At 43.2% G+C, this 20465-nt stretch overlaps 1 protein-coding gene and 1 long non-coding RNA gene across 3 annotated transcripts in view; one reads left to right on the forward strand and one right to left on the reverse strand.

Annotated features, from left to right (window-relative positions):
* Window positions 1–7371: 7371 nt before the first annotated feature.
* On the forward strand, window positions 7372–8345 carry LOC116374043 (uncharacterized). Its single transcript, XR_004209873.1, has 3 exons — window positions 7372–7461; window positions 7715–7774; window positions 8170–8345. It is a non-coding gene; the product is annotated as an uncharacterized LOC116374043 (long non-coding RNA).
* Window positions 8346–18078: 9733 nt separating this feature from the next.
* Window positions 18079–20465, reverse strand: part of LOC109886522 (CMRF35-like molecule 1) — an 8643-nt gene continuing 6256 nt past the window's right edge. The window contains exons 8-11 of one of the 2 annotated variants that reach the window (XM_031823820.1): window positions 19356–19460; window positions 19094–19177; window positions 18793–18852; window positions 18079–18459 (exon numbers count right to left, since the gene is read on the reverse strand). In XM_031823820.1, coding sequence (XP_031679680.1) covers window positions 18436–18459; window positions 18793–18852; window positions 19094–19177; window positions 19356–19460 — 273 coding nt within the window. In that variant the 3' untranslated portion in view covers window positions 18079–18435. The remainder of the gene's footprint in view (window positions 18460–18792; window positions 18853–19093; window positions 19178–19355; window positions 19461–20465) is intronic. The other variant, XM_031823821.1, reaches the window with a different exon arrangement.

Here is a 20465-nt window from a genome sequence, read left to right on the forward strand (position 1 = left end):
AACCTAGATAACCCACTCTAGTCACACCCCGACCTAACCAACATAGAGAATAAAAGGCTCTCTATGGTCAGGGCGTGACATGTTATCTAACAAACAGTTGATCCTTTTAGATTGGATTGACAGCCTCTGGCATGGTAAGGCCTCTGTTTACCATATGGTCAACAAAGATGGCATGGACTTCATTAGACACAACAGTTCCCTGCCGTCAGCTCTCTCTCTCTCTAATGTCCACCTCTTTGACGGGGCCCATGCCCAGCTATTTGACCTATTTGCCAAGGCCCATGCCCACCTCTTTGACCTCTTTGATGGGGTCCATGCCCAGCTCTTTTACGTCTTTGATGGGGTCCATGCCCACTTCTCTGACAGGCCCCTTGTCAAAGAGCTATTTGATTTCTTCCTGTCCCTTGCTGTCTATCTTGCTCCATGCTGAAAGAATGCAAGTGTTCACACACACCCTTTTATATGTTGACCAACTGTGGTTACCACTATGTGAAATCAATTAGAAATAATGAATAGTCATTATGTACGGTTATCATGCATTATACATGTCATTTAGATGTTTATATTGTAGAAACACACATTTTATTTATGTAGTTCTCAATACCTATATATAGTAGACATGTCCTGTTTCTCTTTGCTACTTATTTCTTTGCAGCCTGCTGACCCTGAGCAGGACATTACATACAGCACAGTGACCCACACCAGAAAAATAGCACAGCAGGTACAAACCGAATAAAACTGGTCTTGGTCTGTGGAGATCTTGGACTAGAACCAATCACTCCATCTCTGCAGTGAGCCAGGGTTCTCTCTCTCTCTCTCTCTCTCTCTCTCTCTCTCTCTCCTTCTCTCTCTCTCTCTCTCTCTCTCTCTCTCTCTCTCTCACCTTCTCTCTCTCTCTGTCCTCGATTTCTGCAGTGTGAGCTGGTGTTCTCTATCTCTCTCTCGATCTCTCTCTCTTTCTCTCTGTCCTCGATTTCTGCAGTGTGAGCTGGTGTTCTCTATCTCTCTCTCGATCTCTCTCTATCTCTCTGTCCTCGATTTCTGCAGTATGAGCTGGTGTTCTCTCTCTCTCTCTCTCTCTCTCTCTCTGTCATCGGAGTTTCATAATTCCTATATGTGTTCATTAATTAAATTCACTCAATCTATTTTATAAGAATTTGTAAGATTCCTATTTGCATAAAATAGATAGAGACCAGTCTTATCAAAATTAGATAATAGTATTTATTCTCGGAGCTCGCTGCCATGGAACCACGAACAACAGTTTATATACAAAATTTGACATCATAGGTTATAAAATATCCTTCATCCTATCGACCAAGGCAAAACAGGTTCAAAAGTTTATTCCAACCCCCTAGCTCACTCACTCCAGACACAAACCATATCAAGATTAACTTCTGAAATCTCACCTTCGTCTATCACTATTCAGCAGACAGTTCCAGATAATGGAAAACTTAGGGAGACACTCGCTGCCTTATCTAAACCTCCCAGAGCTAAGTTGAGTAGGTTCAACCACAGGTTAACGACCCTCTTCGCTTACTTAAAAACCCACAATCCATTCCTCCCCAACCCAGCTGGAATGGTATTTATTATGTTTAATTACCCCGTTTCATGCTGCACAATCCCTTCCTTATGAATTAACATTATTAATCAGATATAATAAAACAGGGTAGAGTTTAATTAGTTATAGTTCTATTTAAACGTAGATGTTGTTTTGTCATTATTCATAAAATTCAAAAAAATGACTAATTGTTTTTTTGCTAGATTTCCACACTACGTTCCTTCTTTCTACAGCATTTCTTAATATTATTCCGTTCCTTTGGCTTTGATGCCTCAGGGAGGCATATGGGGGAGGGAATATGGTCACCTCCAGGTAGGTGTTTGTCCCCCTGTGTTCTGAGGGTGTCAGGTTCTTGTCGAGTTCTGACTTTTAGGCTGCCACAGACTAGCACACATCCCTGAGACTGGAAATTGTTGATCTCCCCCTCTAGGATGGAGAAGCTGTCATCGTTAAAGCTCGGGGATTCTATTGGGGGGATATAGGTAGCACACATGAGGACACTCTTCTCTGTTGAGATCATTTCATTATTAGTTTCTTGCCAGATGTAAAATGTTCCTGTTTCGACAAATGGAGTGGGTTAGGTCTGCTCTATACGAAATTAGCATACCCCCTAGTCTCTTCCCTGTTTGACACCTGATAGTTTGGTGGATGTGGCTAACAGCTCCTCTGTAGCTTAGAGGGCAACCAGTGGGTCCGTCTCCTTTATACCATGTTTCTTGTAGGATGACAATGTCTATATTTCCAATTTCTTTGATGAAGACTGGGTTCCTGCTCTTTAGGCCAAAGAGGCCAAATAACCTCAAATCAAATCAAATCAAATTTTATTTGTCACATACACATGGTTAGCAGATGTTAATGCGAGTGTAGCGAAATGCTTGTGCTTCTAGTTCCGACAATGCAGTAATAATCCAACAAGTAATCTAACTAACAATTCTAAAAAAAACTACTGTCTTATACACAGTGTAAGGGGATAAAGAATATGTACATAAAGATATATGAATGAGTGATGGTACAGAGCAGCATAGGCAAGATACAGTAGATGGTATCGAGTACAGTATATACATATGAGAAACAAAGTGGCATAGTTAAAGTGGCTAGTGATACATGTATTATATAAGGATGCAGTAGATGATATAGAGTACAGTATATACGTATACATATGAGATGAATAATGTAGGGTATGTAAACATTATATTAGGTTGCATTGTTTAAAGTGGCTAGTGATATATTTTACATCATTTCCCATCAATTCCCATTATTAAAGTGGCTGGAGTTGAGTCAGTGTGTTGGCAGCAGCCACTCAATGTTAGTGGTGGCTGTTTAACAGTCTGATGGCCTTGAGATAGAAGCTGTTTTTCAGTCTCTCGGTCCCAGCTTTGATGCACCTGTACTGACCTCGCCTTCTGGATGATAGCGGGGTGAACAGGCAGTGGCTCGGGTGGTTGTTGTCCTTGATGATCTTTATGGCCTTCCTGTAACATCGGGTGGTGTAGGTGTCCTGGAGGGCAGGTAGTTTGCCCCCGGTGATGCGTTGTGCAGACCTCACTACCCTCTGGAGAGCCTTACGGTTGTGGGCGGAGCAGTTGCCGTACCAGGCGGTGATACAGCCCGCCAGGATGCTCTCGATTGTGCATCTGTAGAAGTTTGTGAGTGCTTTTGGTGACAAGCCAAATTTCTTCAGCCTCCTGAGGTTGAAGAGGCACTGCTGTGCCTTCTTCGCGATGCTGTCTGTGTGAGTGGACCAATTCAGTTTGTCTGTGATGTGTATGCCGAGGAACTTAAAACTTACTACCCTCTCCACTACTGTTCCATCGATGTGGATAGGGGGGTGTTCCCTCTGCTGTTTCCTGAAGTCCACAATCATCTCCTTAGTTTTGTTGACGTTGAGTGTGAGGTTATTTTCCTGACACCACACTCCGAGGGCCCTCACCTCCTCCCTGTAGGCCGTCTCGTCGTTGTTGGTAATCAAGCCTACCACTGTTGTGTCGTCCGCAAACTTGATGATTGAGTTGGAGGCGTGCCACGTGCCACGTGGCCACGCAGTCGTGGGTGAACAGGGAGTACAGGAGAGGGCTCAGAACGCACCCTTGTGGGGCCCCAGTGTTGAGGATCAGCGGGGTGGAGATGTTGTTGCCTACCCTCACCTTTAAACTGTTTAACTTAGGTCAAGCGTTTCGGGTAGCCTTCCACAAGCTTCCCACAATAAGTTGGGTGAATTTTGGCCCGTTCCTCCTGACAGAGCTGGTGTAACTGAGTCAGGTTTGTAGGCCTACTTGCTCGCACACGCTTTTTCAGATCTGCCCAGAAATTGTCTATAGGCTTGAGGTCAGGGCTTTTTGATGGCCACTCCAATACCTTGACTTTATTGTCCTTAAGCCATTTTGCCACAACTTTGGAAGTATGCTTGGTGTCATTGTCCATTTGGAAGACCCATTTGCGACTAAGCTTTAACTTCCTGACTGATCTTGAGATGTTGCTTCAATATATCCACATAATGTTCCTTTCTCATGAAGCCATCTATTGTGTGAAGTGCACCAGTCCCTCCTGCAGCAAATCACCACCACAACATGATGCTGCCACCCCCGTGCTTCATGGTTGAGATGGTGTTCTTCGGCTTGCAAGCCTCCCCCTTTTTCCTCCAAACACAATGGTGGTCATTATGGCCAAACAGTTCTATTTTTGTTTCATCAGACCAGAGGACATTTCTCCAAAAAGTACGATCTTTGTCCCCATGTGCAGTTCCACACCCCAGTCTGTTTTTTTTATGACGGTTTTGGAGCAGTGGCTTCTACCTTGCTGAGTGGCCTTTCATGTTATGTCGATATTGGACTCGTTTTACTGTGGATATAGATACTATTGTACCTGTTTCCTCCAGCATATTCACAAGGTCCTTTGCTGTTGTTCTGGGATTGATTTGCACTTTTCGCACCAAGAACGTTCATCTCTAGGAGACAGAACACATCTCCTTCCTGAACGGTATGCGTGGTCCCATGTAGTTTATACTTGCGTACTATTGTCTGTACAGATGAACAGGCATTTGGAAATTGCTCCCAAGCATGAACCAGACTTGTGGAGGTCCACAATTTTTTCTGAGGTCTTGGCTGATTTCTTTTGATTTTTCCCATGATGTCAAGTAAAGAGGCACTGAGTTTGAAGGTAGGCCTTGAAATTCATCCACAGGGACACCTCCAATTGACTCAATTGATGTAAATTCGCCTATCAGAAGCTTCTAAATTCATGACATAATTTTCTGGAATTTTCCAAGCTGTTTAAAGGCACAGTCAACTTAGTGTATGTATTCTTCTGACCCATTGGAATTGTAATAGAGTGAATTATAAGTTAAATAATCTCTCTGTAAACAATTGTTGGAAAAATTACATGTGTCATGCACAAAGTAGATGTCCTAACCGACTTGCCAAAACTTTAGTTTGTTAACAAGACATTTGTGGAGAGGTAGAAAAATGATTTTTAATGACTCCAAGCTAAGTGTATATTAACTTCCAACTTCAACTGTACCTCTTAGATTGCAGGATGGGAGGGTGTTATAGTGGTGGTTGGGGCTGTTGCTCTGCTCACGGCCTGGGCTTATGTTCTGCTGTCATGTTGAGGTCCTTGCCACAGGGGTGGGGGGCATGGGGTGGGCAGAAGGGGCATAGGTCTGAAATGGGGGTTACCTATAAAGGGTGTGACCAGGTTTTGCTTGGGGGAGTCTTAGCTGGTTGGGATGTGGCTGGTGATGCTGTGGTCTGGGTGTAGGTCATCTGGCATGGCTTCTCTAAGTGCAGGTCTTTCAGGAGGGGGTCTATTAGGTCTGGGAGGGTGTCTCGCTAATCTGGGTGGGGAGTCCGTTGCTCTGCTCCTCCTGTGTGAGTTGCTGGGGGTACGGTTCAGGGTGACGTCCTTCAGGGTCCTGGAGAAAGTTGGGATTGCTGCTTTGTAGAGGTGGACCTGGTCATAAACGCTGTTCAAGTCCAGGTTGGAATAGTCGGTCAGGTAGACATGAGCTTTGAGCTATTGTCTCGCAAAATGCTTACAATCAACTGATGTTTGGTGGCAGGGTGAAAGTATTTTTGGCATCTCTGCAGTGTGGGCTGGGGATCTCTCTTTCTCTCTCTCTCTCGCTCTCTCTCTCCTCCATCTCTACAGTGTGAGCTGGGGTTCTCTCTCTCTCTTTCTCCCCCATCTCTGCAGTGTGAGCTGGGGTTCTCTCTCTCTCTATCTTCTATCACTGTAGTGTGAACTGGGGTTCTCTCTCTCTCTTTCTCCTCTATCTCTGCAGTGTGAGCTGGGGTTCTCTCTCTCTCTCTCTACCTTTCTCTCTCTCTTTCTCCTCCATCTTTGCAGTGTGAGCTGGGCTTCTGTCTCTCTCTCTCTCTCTCTCTCTTTCTCTTCCATCTCTGTAGTGTGAGCTGGGGTTCTCTCTCTCTCTTTCTCCCCATCTCTGCAGTGTGAGCTGGGGTTCTCTCTCTCTTTATCTTCTATCGCTGTAGTGTGAGCTGGGGTTCTCTCTCTCTCTTTCTCCTCCATCTCTGCAGTGTGAGCTGGGGTTCTCTCTCTCTTTATCCTCTATCGCTGTAGTGTGAGCTGGGGTTCTCTCTCTCTTTATCCTCTATCGCTGTAGTGTGAGCTGGGGTTCTCTCTCTCTCTCTCTCTCCCCCATCTCTGCAGTGTGAGCTGGGGTTCTCTCTCTCTTTATCTTCTATCGCTGTAGTGTGAGCTGGGGTTCTCTCTCTCTCTTTCTCCTCCATCTCTGCAGTGTGAGCTGGGGTTCTCTCTCTCTTTATCCTCTATCGCTGTAGTGTGAGCTGGGGTTCTCTCTCTCTCTCTCTCTTTCTCCTCCATCTCTGCAGGGTGAGCTGGGGTTCTCTCTCTCTCTCTCTCTCTCTCTCTCTCTTTCTCTTCCATCTCTGCAGGGTGAGCTGGGGTTCTCTCTCTCTCTCTCTCTTTCTCTTTCTCCTCCATCTCTGCAGTGTGAGCTGGGGTTCTCTCTCTCTTTATCCTCTATCGCTGTAGTGTGAGCTGGGGTTCTCTCTCTCTCTCTCTCTTTCTCCTCCATCTCTGCAGGGTGAGCTGGGGTTCTCTCTCTCTCTCTCTCTCTCTCTCTCTCTTTCTCTTCCATCTCTGCAGTGTGAGCTGGGGTTCTCTCTTTCTCTCTCTCTCTCTCTCTCTCTTTCTCCTCCATCTCTGCAGTGTGAGCTGGGGTTCTCTCTCTCTTTATCCTCTATCGCTGTAGTGTGAGCTGGGGTTCTCTCTCTCTCTCTCTCTTTCTCCTCCATCTCTGCAGGGTGAGCTGGGGTTCTCTCTCTCTCTCTTTCTCTTCCATCTCTGCAGTGTGAGCTGGGATGTCTCTCTCTCCCCCTCTCTCTGCCTAGCTCTCTCAATCAATCTCACTCTCTCTCTGCCTAGCTCTCTCTCTCTCTTTCTCTTCCATCACTACGGAGTGAGCTGGGATGTCTCTCTCTCTCTCCCTTTCTCTCTCTCCTCCATCTCTGCAGTGTGAGCTGAGTTTCTGAAGTTAGTGTACCTTCTGTGTTGTCAATTTCTCAGAGCCCAAACCCAGGGAGCCACCATGACGTGATGTACAGCACTGTGATGCCTGATCAGGACAGAAGAGAATTTCAACTTATGACTGCAAGCATCTCGGCTCTTAGACAACATTTTTGCTGTTACTCATAAAGCGTCATAGCCTTGGCAAATGTGCATCTGTTTTAGAAAACAATTGTATTTACAGTCGAATGTTCTGTCTTGGAACAAGCAATAGGTAAATGTTCACTATAACAATAAAACAATACATTTTTGAAATGTGTGTCTATCAGCAGGATCCATTTCCTGAAGCTGATGATGATGTCACATACAGCACTGTCATCCTCCAGCACAAGACCCAACTAAAAGGACAGACCAAGGTAAAGCTGTTCTACTGATTCTCCACAGCTAGTATGTTATCAGAAACAACAGTAGGTGATTGTTTCCTCAGTGTTAATATAGTCATGGTTACGTCACCATTATAGCTGTAGGCCTAATATATCACCTTTCTGTTGCATATCACAATTATAACTGTCTACACTTTTAATTTCACAGAGAAGTGTGTTTTCATAGTGTATCTCCATCATGACAGAACTGTCCCTGTTCACCTCTCTACCTGTTCCTCCTCTGTAGTCAGCAGAACCAGATGATAATGTGGTCTACAGCTCACTAGCTCTACAGGTGACCACACAGGTCAGTGTTGGTCTCTCCTCTGTCTGTTGTACCAGATGATGCTGATATCTCAACAAAGATACATACAACACCACATTACTATGTGTACTAAACATCACTCTTTAATCACACAAATCTTTCTTAGTCGTTTTGCTTTGCTGCATTTAAAATGTTATAATCACATTGTGACCAGCTGAACTATTGTTATCAGTGTGTATCCATAACATTACAGTGTGGACTGTACCTGGGTTTAGGGTGACGTTGCCCCTAGATGATGATCTTGGATCAGATTTTTTTTAAATCCCCACCAAAGGTTAAGGTTAGGATAGGAGGAGGGGAAGCTGATCCTTGATCTGTATCTAGTGGAAACGTCACAATGGAGATTGCTGGAGAGGAAGTGAAACATTCAGTCACAGAGGGCAGCAGCAGCACAATAGTGACTGACTGAGAAGACCTTCCTTTTACTGGAAGGACAGAACACTCCCCTCTCCTGTGTCACAACATCTATCTGCCTCCAATATGATTCTGTCATACCTCTTAACCCATCCCAGGAAGACACCTCTATCCTTTAGTGTAATAAACTACTGAAGACGGTCTGCTGTGTTTGTTCTGATTATCATCACATTTCTGTTATTAGTTATGTTCCACCACCTTTCCCCTTGTCTCTTATTTCTTACATCATGATCTTATTGATCTAGTTTAATGTCCTATGCCTATAACTAATCATGATCAAACGTGTATTAAGATGTTAGTATAGACAGCTACTATGTATAATAACTACTGTACTGCAATAATAAAATGTATTATATACACTGCTCAAAAAAATAAAGGGAACACTAAAATAACACATCCTAGATCTGAATGAATGAAATATTCTTATTAAATACTTTTTTCCTCTACATAGTTGAATGTGCTGACAACAAAATCACACAAAAAGTCAATGGATGGAAATCAATGGAAATCAAATTTATCAACCCATGGAGGTCAGGATTTGGAGTCACACCCAAAATTAAAGTGGAAAACCACAATACAGGCTGATCCAACTTTGATGTCATGTCCTTAAAACAAGTCAAAATTAGGCTCAGTAGTGTGTGTGGCCTCTACGTGCCTGTATGACCACCCTACAACGCCTGGGCATGCTCCTGATGAGGTGGCGGATGGACTCCTGAGGGATCTCCTCCCAGACCTGGACTAAAGCATCCGCCAACTCCTGGACAGTCTGTGGTGCAACGTGGCGTTGGTGGATGGAGCGAGACATGATGTCCCAGATGTGCTCAATTGGATTCAGGTCTGGGGAACGGGCGGGCCAGTCCATAGCATCAATGCCTTCCTCTTGCAGGAACTGCTGACACACTCCAGCCACATGAGGTCTAGCATTGTCTTGCATTAGGAGGAACCCAGGGCCAACCGCACCAGCATATGGTCTCACAAGGGGTCTGAGCATCTCATCTCGGTACCTAATGGCAGTCAGGCTACCTCTGGCGAGCACATGGAGGGCTGTGCGACCCCCAAAGAAATGCCACCCCACACCATGACTGACCCACCGCCAAACCGGTCATTTTGGAGGATGTTGCAGGCAGCAGAACGTTCTCCACGGCGTCTCCAGACTGTCACGTCGGTCACATGTGCTCAGTGTGAACCTGCTTACATCTGTGAAGAGCACAGGGCACCAGTGGAGAATTTGCCAATCTTGGTGTTCTCTGGCAAATTAAAAACGTCCTGCACGGTGTTGGGCTGTAAGCACAACCCCCACCTGTGGACGTCGGGCCCTCATACCACCCTCATGGAGTCTGTTTCTGACCGTTTGAGCAGACACATGCACATTTGTGGCCTGCTGGAGGTCATTTTGCAGGGCTCTGGCAGTGAATCAAATCAAATCAAATCAAATTTATTTATATAGCCCTTCGTACATCAGCTGATATCTCAAAGTGCTGTACAGAAACCCAGCCTAAAACCCCAAACAGCAAGCAATGCAGGTGTAGAAGCACGGTGGCTAGGAAAAACTCCGTAGAAAGGCCAATACCTAGGAAGAAACCTAGAGAGGAACCAGGCTATGTGGGGTGGCCAGTCCTCTTCTGGCTGTGCCGGGTGGAGATTATAACAGAACATGGCCAAGATGTTCAAATGTTCATAAATGACCAGCATGGTCGAATAATAATAAGGCAGAACAGTTGAAACTGGAGCAGCAGCACAGTCAGGTGGAAGTTGAAACTGGAGCAGCAGCATGGCCAGGTGGACTGGGGACAGCAAGGAGTCATCATGTCAGGTAGTCCTGGGGCATGGTCCTAGGGCTCAGGTCAGTTGAAACTGGAACAGCAGCATGGCCAGGTGGACTGGGGACAGCAAGAAGTCATCATGTCAGGTAGTCCTGGGGCATGGTCCTAGGGCTCAGGTCCTCCGAGAGAGAGAAAGAAAGAGAGAAGGAGAGAATTAGAGAACGCACACTTAGATTCACACAGGACACCGAATAGGACAGGAGAAGTACTCCAGATATAACAAACTGACCCCAGCCCCCGACACATAAACTACTGCAGCATAAATACTGGAGGCTGAGACAGGAGGGGTCAGGAGACACTGTGGCCCCATCCGAGGACACCCCCGGACAGGGCCAAACAGGAAGGATATAACCCCACCTACTTTGCCAAAGCACAGCCCCCACACCACTAGAGGGATATCTTCAACTACCAACAGTGCTCCTCCTGCTCCTCCTTGCACAAAGGTGGAGGTAGCAGTCCTGCTGCTGGGTTGTTGCCCTCCTACGGCCTCCTCCACGTCTCTTGATGTACTGGCCTGTCTCCTGGTAGCGCCTCCATGCTCTGGACACTACGCTGACAGACACAGTAAACCTTCTTGCCACAGCTCGCATTGATGTTCGATCCTGGATGAGCTGCACTACCTGAGCCACTTGTGTGGGTTGTAGACTCCGACTCATGCTACCACTAGAGTGAAAGCACCACCAGCATTCAAAAGTGACCAAAACATCAGCCAGGAAGCATAGGAACTGAGCAGTGGTCTGTGGTCCCCACCTGCAGAAACACTCCTTTATTGGGGGTGTCTTGCTAATTGCCTATAATATCCACCTGTTGTCTATTCCATTTGCACAACAGAATGTGAAATGTATTGTCAATCAGTGTTACTTCCTAAGTGGACAGTTTGATTTCACAGAAGTGTGATTGACTTGGAGTTACATTGTGTTGTTTAAGGGTTCCCTTTATTTTTTTGAGCAGTGTATCTATATTAAACAATGGACATTGAGGGTTCAATGCAATGGTTACATCTATTTGCAACTGTTTGTAGGAATTACACAGAAGCAGATTTTATTTTGTAAATCATGTTATATTTATTGGGGATCACTTTACTTATTTATTTTTAGGTATGGGGTAATTGTCTGCATCATTTCCAATCCCCCATATATTATTTTGTAAATATATACAGTACTGTATATATATATATAAATATATATATATAGATATATACACACACACACACGGACAACAACACTTAGGCTTCTATATCCAGCTTTTACATACTATATACATTTTACAGACACAGTATATTTGACATTAGTTGCATTTAGTTTGTTTTTAGTCCTTCAGCTCCCCTCTACCCCTCTACCCCTCCCCTCTACCGCTACCCCTCCCCTCCCCTCAACCCCTCCCCTCTACCCCTACCCTCTACCCCTCCCATCTACCCCTCCCATCTACCCCTCCCATCTACCCCTCCCCTCAATCCCTCTCCTCAACCCCTCCCCTCTACCCCTCCCATCTACCCCTCCCATCTACCCCTCCCATCTACCCCTCCCCTCTACCCCTACCCTCTACCCCTACCCTCTACCCCTCCCCTCTACCCCTCCCCTCAACCCCTCCCCTCAACCCCTCTCCTCCACCCCTCTCCTCTACCCCTCCCCCTCCCCTCTACCCCTCCCATCTACCCCTCCCCTCTACCCCTCTACCCCTCCCATCTATCTCAGTGTTGATTTATATTTGCCATATATTTTCCAACTGTGCTGTTTCATAAAAGTTATAAACCTATATACAAAATCTGAACTGTTTGTGGACGCCATTGAAAACTCACGTGTCCTGGTCTCTGTCTGCCCAAAATAAATGATGAACCCAAGTGGAGAGTTGAAGAACACATGTAAAGGAGTTCCCGGGGTTCAAACCAAATCTGTTAAAGTATGAGGGAGGGGGTTATTAACAGTGGGGCATTTATCATAGGTTACTGTTTAAGTTCCCTAAGTTGGTATCCATCAACATTTACTTTGATTAATTTATGGCACCTTTTATTAAGTCATTTTGAATATTATTTGTAATTTTGAATGTATTGTTTTTTAAATTGAATTTGAAGGATTCTGTAGGAGGGGCTATGGCAATTTAAAGGCTGGGGTTGAGCTCGTCCCAGAACCAGAGACGTGGGCAGACCATGATAAGCAGATTCCATTAGCTTCCACAGCCACAGAGTAAGATTCCACAGCCACAAAGTCAGATTCCACAGACACATTTTATTAAAGGTTAGGGTTAAGGTTAACAGTGTGGTTAGGTTAGGGTTAAGGTTAACAGTGTGGTTAGGTTAGGGTTAAGGTTAACAGTGTGGTTAGGTCAGGGATAAAGTCAGGTTTAAAATCAAATTTTAGGAAGATCAAATGTAGAAACTCCTGCAGGGCTGTCTGATGCTGGGTATGTACATAGTCAGTGGTTGGCTTCGAAGAGACTCCTAAGGTAGGTACATCTATAGCTCATCTCTTGGCAGTGGTACCGTAGACCACTGACCTCAACCCAGAGTCTCTTAGAGCGTTCACACTGAGACCCCTATCAGATCACAGCAAAATCTCACTCCACTTAAACAGAGCTATGGCATCAAAGCCAAAGGAACGGAATAATATTAAATGCTATAGAAAGAAGGAACGTAGTGTGGAAATCTAACAAAAAACAATTAGTCAACAACAAATTCAATCCCTTCTAGACAATTTCCTGGACAAAATGTTTCACTGTAATAGTGGAGGTGTAAACTTGGCAGTAGAAAACCTAAACAGTATATTTGACCTTTCAGCTTCCCTATCAAATATAAAAATGTCAAGCAGACAACCTAAGAAAATTAACAACAATGACAAATGGTTTGATGAAGAATGCAAAAACCTAAGAAAGAAATTGAGATACCAATCCAACCAAAAACATAGAGACCCAGAAAATTTGAGCCTACGCCTTCGCTACAGTGAATCACTAAAACAGTACAGACATACACTATGGAAAAAAGGATCAGCATGTCAGAAATCATCACAATATAATTAAAGAATCCATAGAATCTAACCACTTGTGGGAAAATTGGGAAACCCTGAACAAACAACAACACGAAGAGTTATCAATCCAAAGTGGAGATGTTTGGATAAACCACTTCTACAATCTATTTGGCTCTGTAACAATGAACAAAAAGCAGAAACATATACGTGATCAAATACAAATCTTAGAATCCACTTTTAAAGACTTCCAGAACCCACTGGATTCTCCAATTAAATTGAATGAACTAGAGGACAAAATACAAGCCCTCCAACCCAAAAAGGCCTGTGTGGCTGATGGTATCCTAAATGAAATAATAAAATATACAGACCACAAATTCCAATTGGCTATACTTAAACTCTATAACATAATCCACAGCTCTGGCACATTCTCCAATATTTGGAAACAAGGACCAGTGGTGTAAAGTACTCAAGTAAAAATATGTTAAAGTGCTACTTAAGAAGTTCTTTTTGGTATCTGTACTTTTCAACATCTATATCATTCAATTGGCGAGGGCCTTGGAACAGTCTGCAGCACCCAGCCTCACCCTACTAGAACCTGGGGTCAAACGTCTACTGTTTCCTCTTGATCTGGTGCTTCTGTCCCCAACCAAGGAGGGCCTACAACAGCACCTAGATCTTCTGCACAGATTCTGGCAGACCTGGACCTGGACCTGACAGTAAATCTCAGTAAGACAAAAATAATGGTCTTCCAAAAAAGGTCCAGTTGCCAGGACCACAAATACAAATTCTATCAAGACACCGTTGCACTAGAGCACACAAAAAACTAGACATACCTTGGCCTAAACATCAATGCCACAGGTAACTTCCACAAAGCTGTGAATGATCTGAGAGACAAGGTAAGAAGGGGCTTCTAGGCCATCAAGAGGAACATCAAATTTGACATACCAATTTGGAACTAGCTAAAAATACTTGAAACAGTTTTAGAACCCATTGCCCTTTATGGTTGTGAGGTCTGGGGTCCGTTCACCAACAAGAATGCACAAAATGGGACAACACCAAATAGAGACTCTGCATGCAGAATTCTGCTAAAATATCCTCAGTGTACAATGTAAAACACCAAATAATGCAGCGCAGAGCAGAATTAGGCCGATACCCGCTAATGATCAAAATAAAGAAAAGAGACATTAATTCTACAACCACACAAAAGGAAGTGAATCCCAAACCTTCCATAACAAAGCCATCACCTACAAATAAATTATCTTCAAGAAGAGTCCCCTCAGCAAACTGGTCCTGGGGCTCTGTTCACAAACACATACATACCCCACAGAGCCCAAGGACAGCAACACAATTAGACCCAACCAATTCTTGAGAAAGCAAAAATATTATTACTGTCACGCCCATATATTTTGGTTAGGTCAGGGTGTGACTAGCGTGGGTACTCTAGTGATGAATGTCTAAGGTTTTTTATGTCTAGGGTAGGTCTAGGGGATTTTGTATTCCAATGTTGGCCTGACATGGTTTCCATACAGAGACAGGTGTTTATCGTTGTCTCTGATTGGGGATCATATTTCGGCAACCCTGTTTCCCACTTTCTGGTGTGGGATCTTGACTATGTGTAGTTGTCTGTCAGCCCTATATTGTATAGCTTCACGGTTCGTTTATTATTTTGTTAATTTATTCGGTGTTCATTATTTTAATAAAGAGAATGTACGCATACCTCGCCGTGCCTTGGTCTCCTTCATACGACGATGGTGACAGAAGATTCCACCACCAAAGGACCAAGCAGCGTGGTCAGGAGGAATGGACCTGGGAGGAGATTCTGGATGGAGCAGGAACCTGGACGCAGGCTGGGGAGTATCGCCGTCCTAAGGAGGAGATAGAGGCAGCGAATGCGGAACTGCGATATTACGAGTTGTACCAACGAGACAGCAGCCCCCCAAAAGTTTTGGTGGGAGGGCACACGGAGTTGTTGGCTGAGCCGAAGGCTGAACCAGAGCCAGTCAGGGAGTCGAGTGAGGAGCTCGACGCAAGATTCCCGGAGAGAAGTGCTAGAATTGAGAGCGTTGCAGAGCGGCGTACTGAGGAGCGTGTGACTGGTCAGGCACCGTGTTATGCAGTGATGCGGAGCCATGTGTAGTTTGTGTTTCTGTGTTGTACAAACTGTACACAAATGTATGTGTCAAGGGAAGAGGCACCAACGACAATGTCTCCTATACACATCACTGTCTGTACCCCTCTTTCTGCTTCTGTTTAAGTGAACATGCCCCTGATTGGCTGGTAACAATACATTATGTGGATCAGTCAATACAACTGATATGATTTGATTTATTCAAATTAATGAATTAACATTTTTTATTTATGTACTTTTTTCCAAGTGAAGTTTGACCAATATCTCCACAGACAAGACCAAAAATCAGATTCAAAGTAAACCCATGATTAGACCTACCATAATCCAGTCTATGTTATTTTATGGTGTTTTGACAAAATCCAGATATGCACGTCTTAAAAATACTAAAAAGGAATAGAAAAATAAACCCTGGTCATAGACACATCTCAAAACCACATTGTCCTGTAAGGTAGCTCATCAGCAGTAGCTCAGGAAGCTGCTGTACCACAGGACTACATGTTGCAGTTTAACTCATTACATTACATGTTGATAAAAGACAGTTTAGCTAAACTGTAGGGTTGGTTGAGATGCGTGTTAGGTTTCTAAGAAGAGGCTACTCTCCACAATGTGTGGATGAAGCTCTTCATTTGGCATTGGGGAAAACACGAGATGAACTGCTACAAAAAGACCCACTAGAGCTAAATAGCATTCTGGAATGTTCACCACCGCATACACTTTGAACTTGCAAAAAATTATTGATGCTGTCAAGAAATGTTTTATCATCGGACCCAGCTTTTCCAGATGTCTTTAAGAATCCACCACTTATTGTATATTGGAGAGGTCGCAATTTACGAGATAAATTGGTCCAATGTGCCAGCCACAAAAGAAAATCAGCCAGGCTCTTTACCGCCCTCTACCGAATGGTTGCTATAAATGCAGAAGTTGCGCACAGTGCAACAATATGTTGAAGTGTGAATATTTCTGCCACCCACACACAGGAAAATAGTTCCAAATAAATGACATTATTACGTGCTCCACCACCCATGTTATTTGCATTATTAAATATCCATGTGGGCTCTGTTATGTAGGTAAAACCTCTCGTTCTTTCTAACAGAGAATCTGTGAGCTTATAATTCAATCAGGAGAAACGACAGGGATTATCCAGTCGCAGTACATTTGAATGACCTAAAACATGACATTTCTACCTTTATATTTTGTGGCAGAGAGAAAGTTAAGATATCAGACAGGGAAGGTGATATAAATAATACTCTGAGCAAACATTATTTCCTAAAGGTCTTATTGATGAAATACCTATGTATGTTATGTTGTTAATGTGAACATGAATTATGTCCCTATTTCAGATATCTCTGACCTTTTTCTTGCACTGTACCCAATGATTGATGAAAAATATCTTTTTTGCAGGTGCATGGTAACAGTTGAATCAATTTGAAAAAAATATGAAACCAGCACACTGCCCTTATATTTTTCTTATTTTTCACATTTATTCAACTGTTACCATGCACCTGCAAAAAAGACAACTCCGATGTGCGAGTGCCTTTTGAATTTTCAAGTTAGGAAATAGGAAGTTCTGATGAGCATGTAATTGCAGCATTTGATAGTTGTCACTAGCTTCCATAGCCACAAAGTCATAAAGCCCGCCCATTTCTACCATTAATCTTCTTAAAATTGTATTTTAAACCTATCTTTAACCCTAAACTAACCACACTGTTAACCTTATCCCTAACCTTAAATAACATGCTGACTTTGTGGCTGTGGAATCTGACTCTGTGGCTGTGGAATCTGACTCTGTGGCTGTGGAATCTGACTTTGTGGCTGTGGAATCTGACTTTGTGGCTGTGGAATCTGACTCTGTGGCTGTGGAATCTGACTCTGTGGCTGTGGAATCTGACTTTGTGGCTGTGGAATCTGACTCTGTAGCTGTGGAATCTGACTCTGTGGCTGTGGAATCTGACTTTGTGGCTGTGGAATCTGACTCTGTGGCTATGGAAGCTAATGGAATCTACTTATGATGGTCAGCCCACAACTCCGGTTCTGGGACGAGCTCAACCCCAGCCTTTAAATTGCTTTAGCACCTCCTACAGAAACAATGCATTTCAATCAAAATAACAATACATTCAAAATGACAAATAATATTCCAATAATATTCCAAATAACATAATAAAAGGTGCAATAAATTAATCAAAGTAAATGTTGATGGATACCAACTTAGGGAACTTAAACAGTAACCTATGATAAACTCCCCACTGTTAATAACCCCCCTCCCTCATACTTTAACAGATTTGGTTTGAACCCCGGGAACTCCTTTACATGTGTCCTTCAACTCTCCACTTGGGTTCATCATTTATTTTGGGCAGACAGAGACCAGGACACGTGAGTTTTCAATGGCGTCCACAAACAGTTCTGATTTTGTATATAGGTTTATAACTTTTATGAAACAGCACATTTGGAAAATATATGGCAAATATAAATCAACACTGAGATAGATGGGAGGGTTAGAGGGGAGGGTTAGAGGGGAGGGGTAGAGGGGAGGGGGAGGGGTAGAGGGGAGGGGTAGAGGGGAGGGGAGGGGTAGAGGGGAGGGGTAGAGGGGAGGGGTAGAGGAGAGCTGAAGGACTAAAAACAAACAAAATACAACTAATGTCAAATATACTGTGTCTGTAAAATGTATGTAGTATGTAAAAGCAGGATATAGAAGCCTAAGTGTTGTTGTCCATTTCTAAATATATATATATACAGTACTGTATATATTTACAAAATAATATATGGGGGATTGAAAATAATGCAGACAATTACCCCCATACCTAAAAATTAATAAGTAAAATGATTCCCAATAAATATAACATGATTTGCAAAAAGAAAATGTTTGTGTAATTCCTACAAATAGTTGCTATAAATAGATGTAACAATTGCATTAAAAATGCATTGTCCACAATGTCCATTGTTTAAAATATATAGTACATTTTATTATTGCAGTACAGTAGTTATTATACATAGTAGCTGTCTATACTAACATCTTAATACACGTTTGATCATGATTAGTTACAGGCATAGGACATTAAACTAGAATAAGATCATGATGTAAGAAATAAGAGACAAGGGGAAAGGTGGTGGAACATAACTAATAACAGAAATGTGATGTTAATCAGAACAAACACAGCAGACCGTCTTCAGTAGTTTATTACACTAAAGGATAGAGATGTCTTCTTGGGATGGGTTAAGAGGTATGACATAATCATATTGGAGGCAGATAGATGTTGTGACACAGGAGAGGGGAGTGTTCTGTCCTTCCAGTAAAAGGAAGGTCTTCTCTGTCAGTCACTACTGTGCTGCTGCTGCCCTCTGCTGGAGAGGAAGTGAAACATTCAGTCACAATCTCCATTGTGACGTTTCCACTAGATTAAAAAAAAAATCTGACCCATCATCATCTAGGGGCAACGTCACCCTAAACCCAGGTGCACTCCACACTGTAATGTTATGGATACACACTGATAACAATAGTTTAGCTGGTCACAATGTGATGATAACATTTTACATGCAGCAAAATAAAACGACAAAGAAAGATTTGTGTGGTTAAAGAGTGATGTTTAGTACACATAGTAATGTGGCGTTGTCTGTATCTTTGTTGAGAGATCAGCATCATCTGGTACAACAGACAGAGGAGACACCAACACTGACCTGTGTGGTCACCTGTAGAGCTAGTGAGCTGTAGACCACATTATCATCTGGTTCTGCTGACTACAGAGGAGGAACAGGTAGAGAGGTGAACAGGGACAGTTCTGTCATGATGGAGATACACTATAAAAACACACTTCTCTGTGAAATTAAAAGTGTAGACAGTTATAATTGTGATATGCAACATAAAGGTGATATATTAGGCCTACAGCTATAATGGTGACGTAACCATGACTATATTAACACTGACTGTTGTTTCTGATAACATAATACTAGCTGTGGAGAATCAGTAGAACAGCTTTACCTTGGTCTGTCCTTTTAGTTGGGTCTTGTGCTGGAGGATGACAGTGCTGTATGTGACATCATCCTCAGCTTCAGGAAATGGATCCTGTTGGTAGAGAGACGCCCAAGTAACAAAAACGTGTTGTTATACTGTTATAGTGTACATTTACCTATTGCTTGTTCCAAGACAGAAAGTGATACTGGAAATACAATTGTTTTCTAAAACAGATGCACATTTGCCAAGGCTATGACGCTTTATGAGTAACAGCAATAATGTTGTCTACGAGTCGAGATGCTTGTAGCCATATGTTGACATTCTCTTCTGTCCTGAACTGATCAGGCATCACAGTGCTGTACATCACGTCATGGTGGCTCCCTGGGTTTGGACTCTGAGAAATGGACAGCACAGAAGATAAACACATGGCTACATGTCTGTGGCAACCTAAATGCCAGAACTAGACAAGAAGCACTCAGCACATCAAAGCCAAAGGACCTGAATAATATTAAGAAATGCTATAGATGGAAGGAAAGTATTGTGGAAATCTACCATAAAACAATTAGGCAAGACAAATTCAATCCCTTTTCAACAATTTCCTGGACAAAAATACACTACAGAACAAGAATGTACCGAGCAAATGTCAAATTGGCTTTTTACCAAATTATGGTATGACAGACAACGTATTTACCCTGTACACCCTAATCGACAAACAAACAAACCAAAACAAAGGCAAATTCTTCTTCAAATTCTTGTTAGTTTCAAAAAAGCTTTTGAATCAATTTGGCATGAGGGCCTGCTGTACAAATTGTGGTGTTGCGTGAAAAAAATACGTAAAATCCATGTACAAAAAAACACACATTTCTTCCACAGGGCCGGGGGGGGGGGGATGAGACAGGGATGCAGCTTAAGCCCCAACCTCTTCAACATATATATCAACGAATTGGCGAGGGCACGAGGAAAGTCTGCAGCACCCGGACTCACTCTACTTGAATCTGAAGTCAAATGTCTACTGTTTGCTGATTTTCTGGTGCTTCTGTCCTCAACCACAGAGGGCCTACAGCAGCACCTAGATTTTCTACACAGATTCTGTCAGACATGGGCCCTGATAATAAATCTCAGTAAGACGACAAATAATGGAGTTCCAAAAAAAGTCCAGTTGACAGGACAACAAATACAAATTCCATCTTGACACCGTTGCCCTAGAGCACCCAAACTATACATACCTTGGCCTAAACATCAGCACCACAGTAACTTCCAGAAAGCTGTTAACGATCTTAGAGACAAGGCAAGAAGGGCCTTCTATGCCATCAAAAGGAACATAAAATTAGACATACCAATTAGGATCTAGATAAAAGTACTTGAATCAGTTATAGAGCCTTTCGAGGTTGTAAATTCT

The sequence above is a fragment of the Oncorhynchus kisutch genome, linkage group LG4, assembly GCF_002021735.2.
Source record: "Oncorhynchus kisutch isolate 150728-3 linkage group LG4, Okis_V2, whole genome shotgun sequence".
NCBI lineage: Eukaryota > Metazoa > Chordata > Actinopteri > Salmoniformes > Salmonidae > Oncorhynchus > Oncorhynchus kisutch.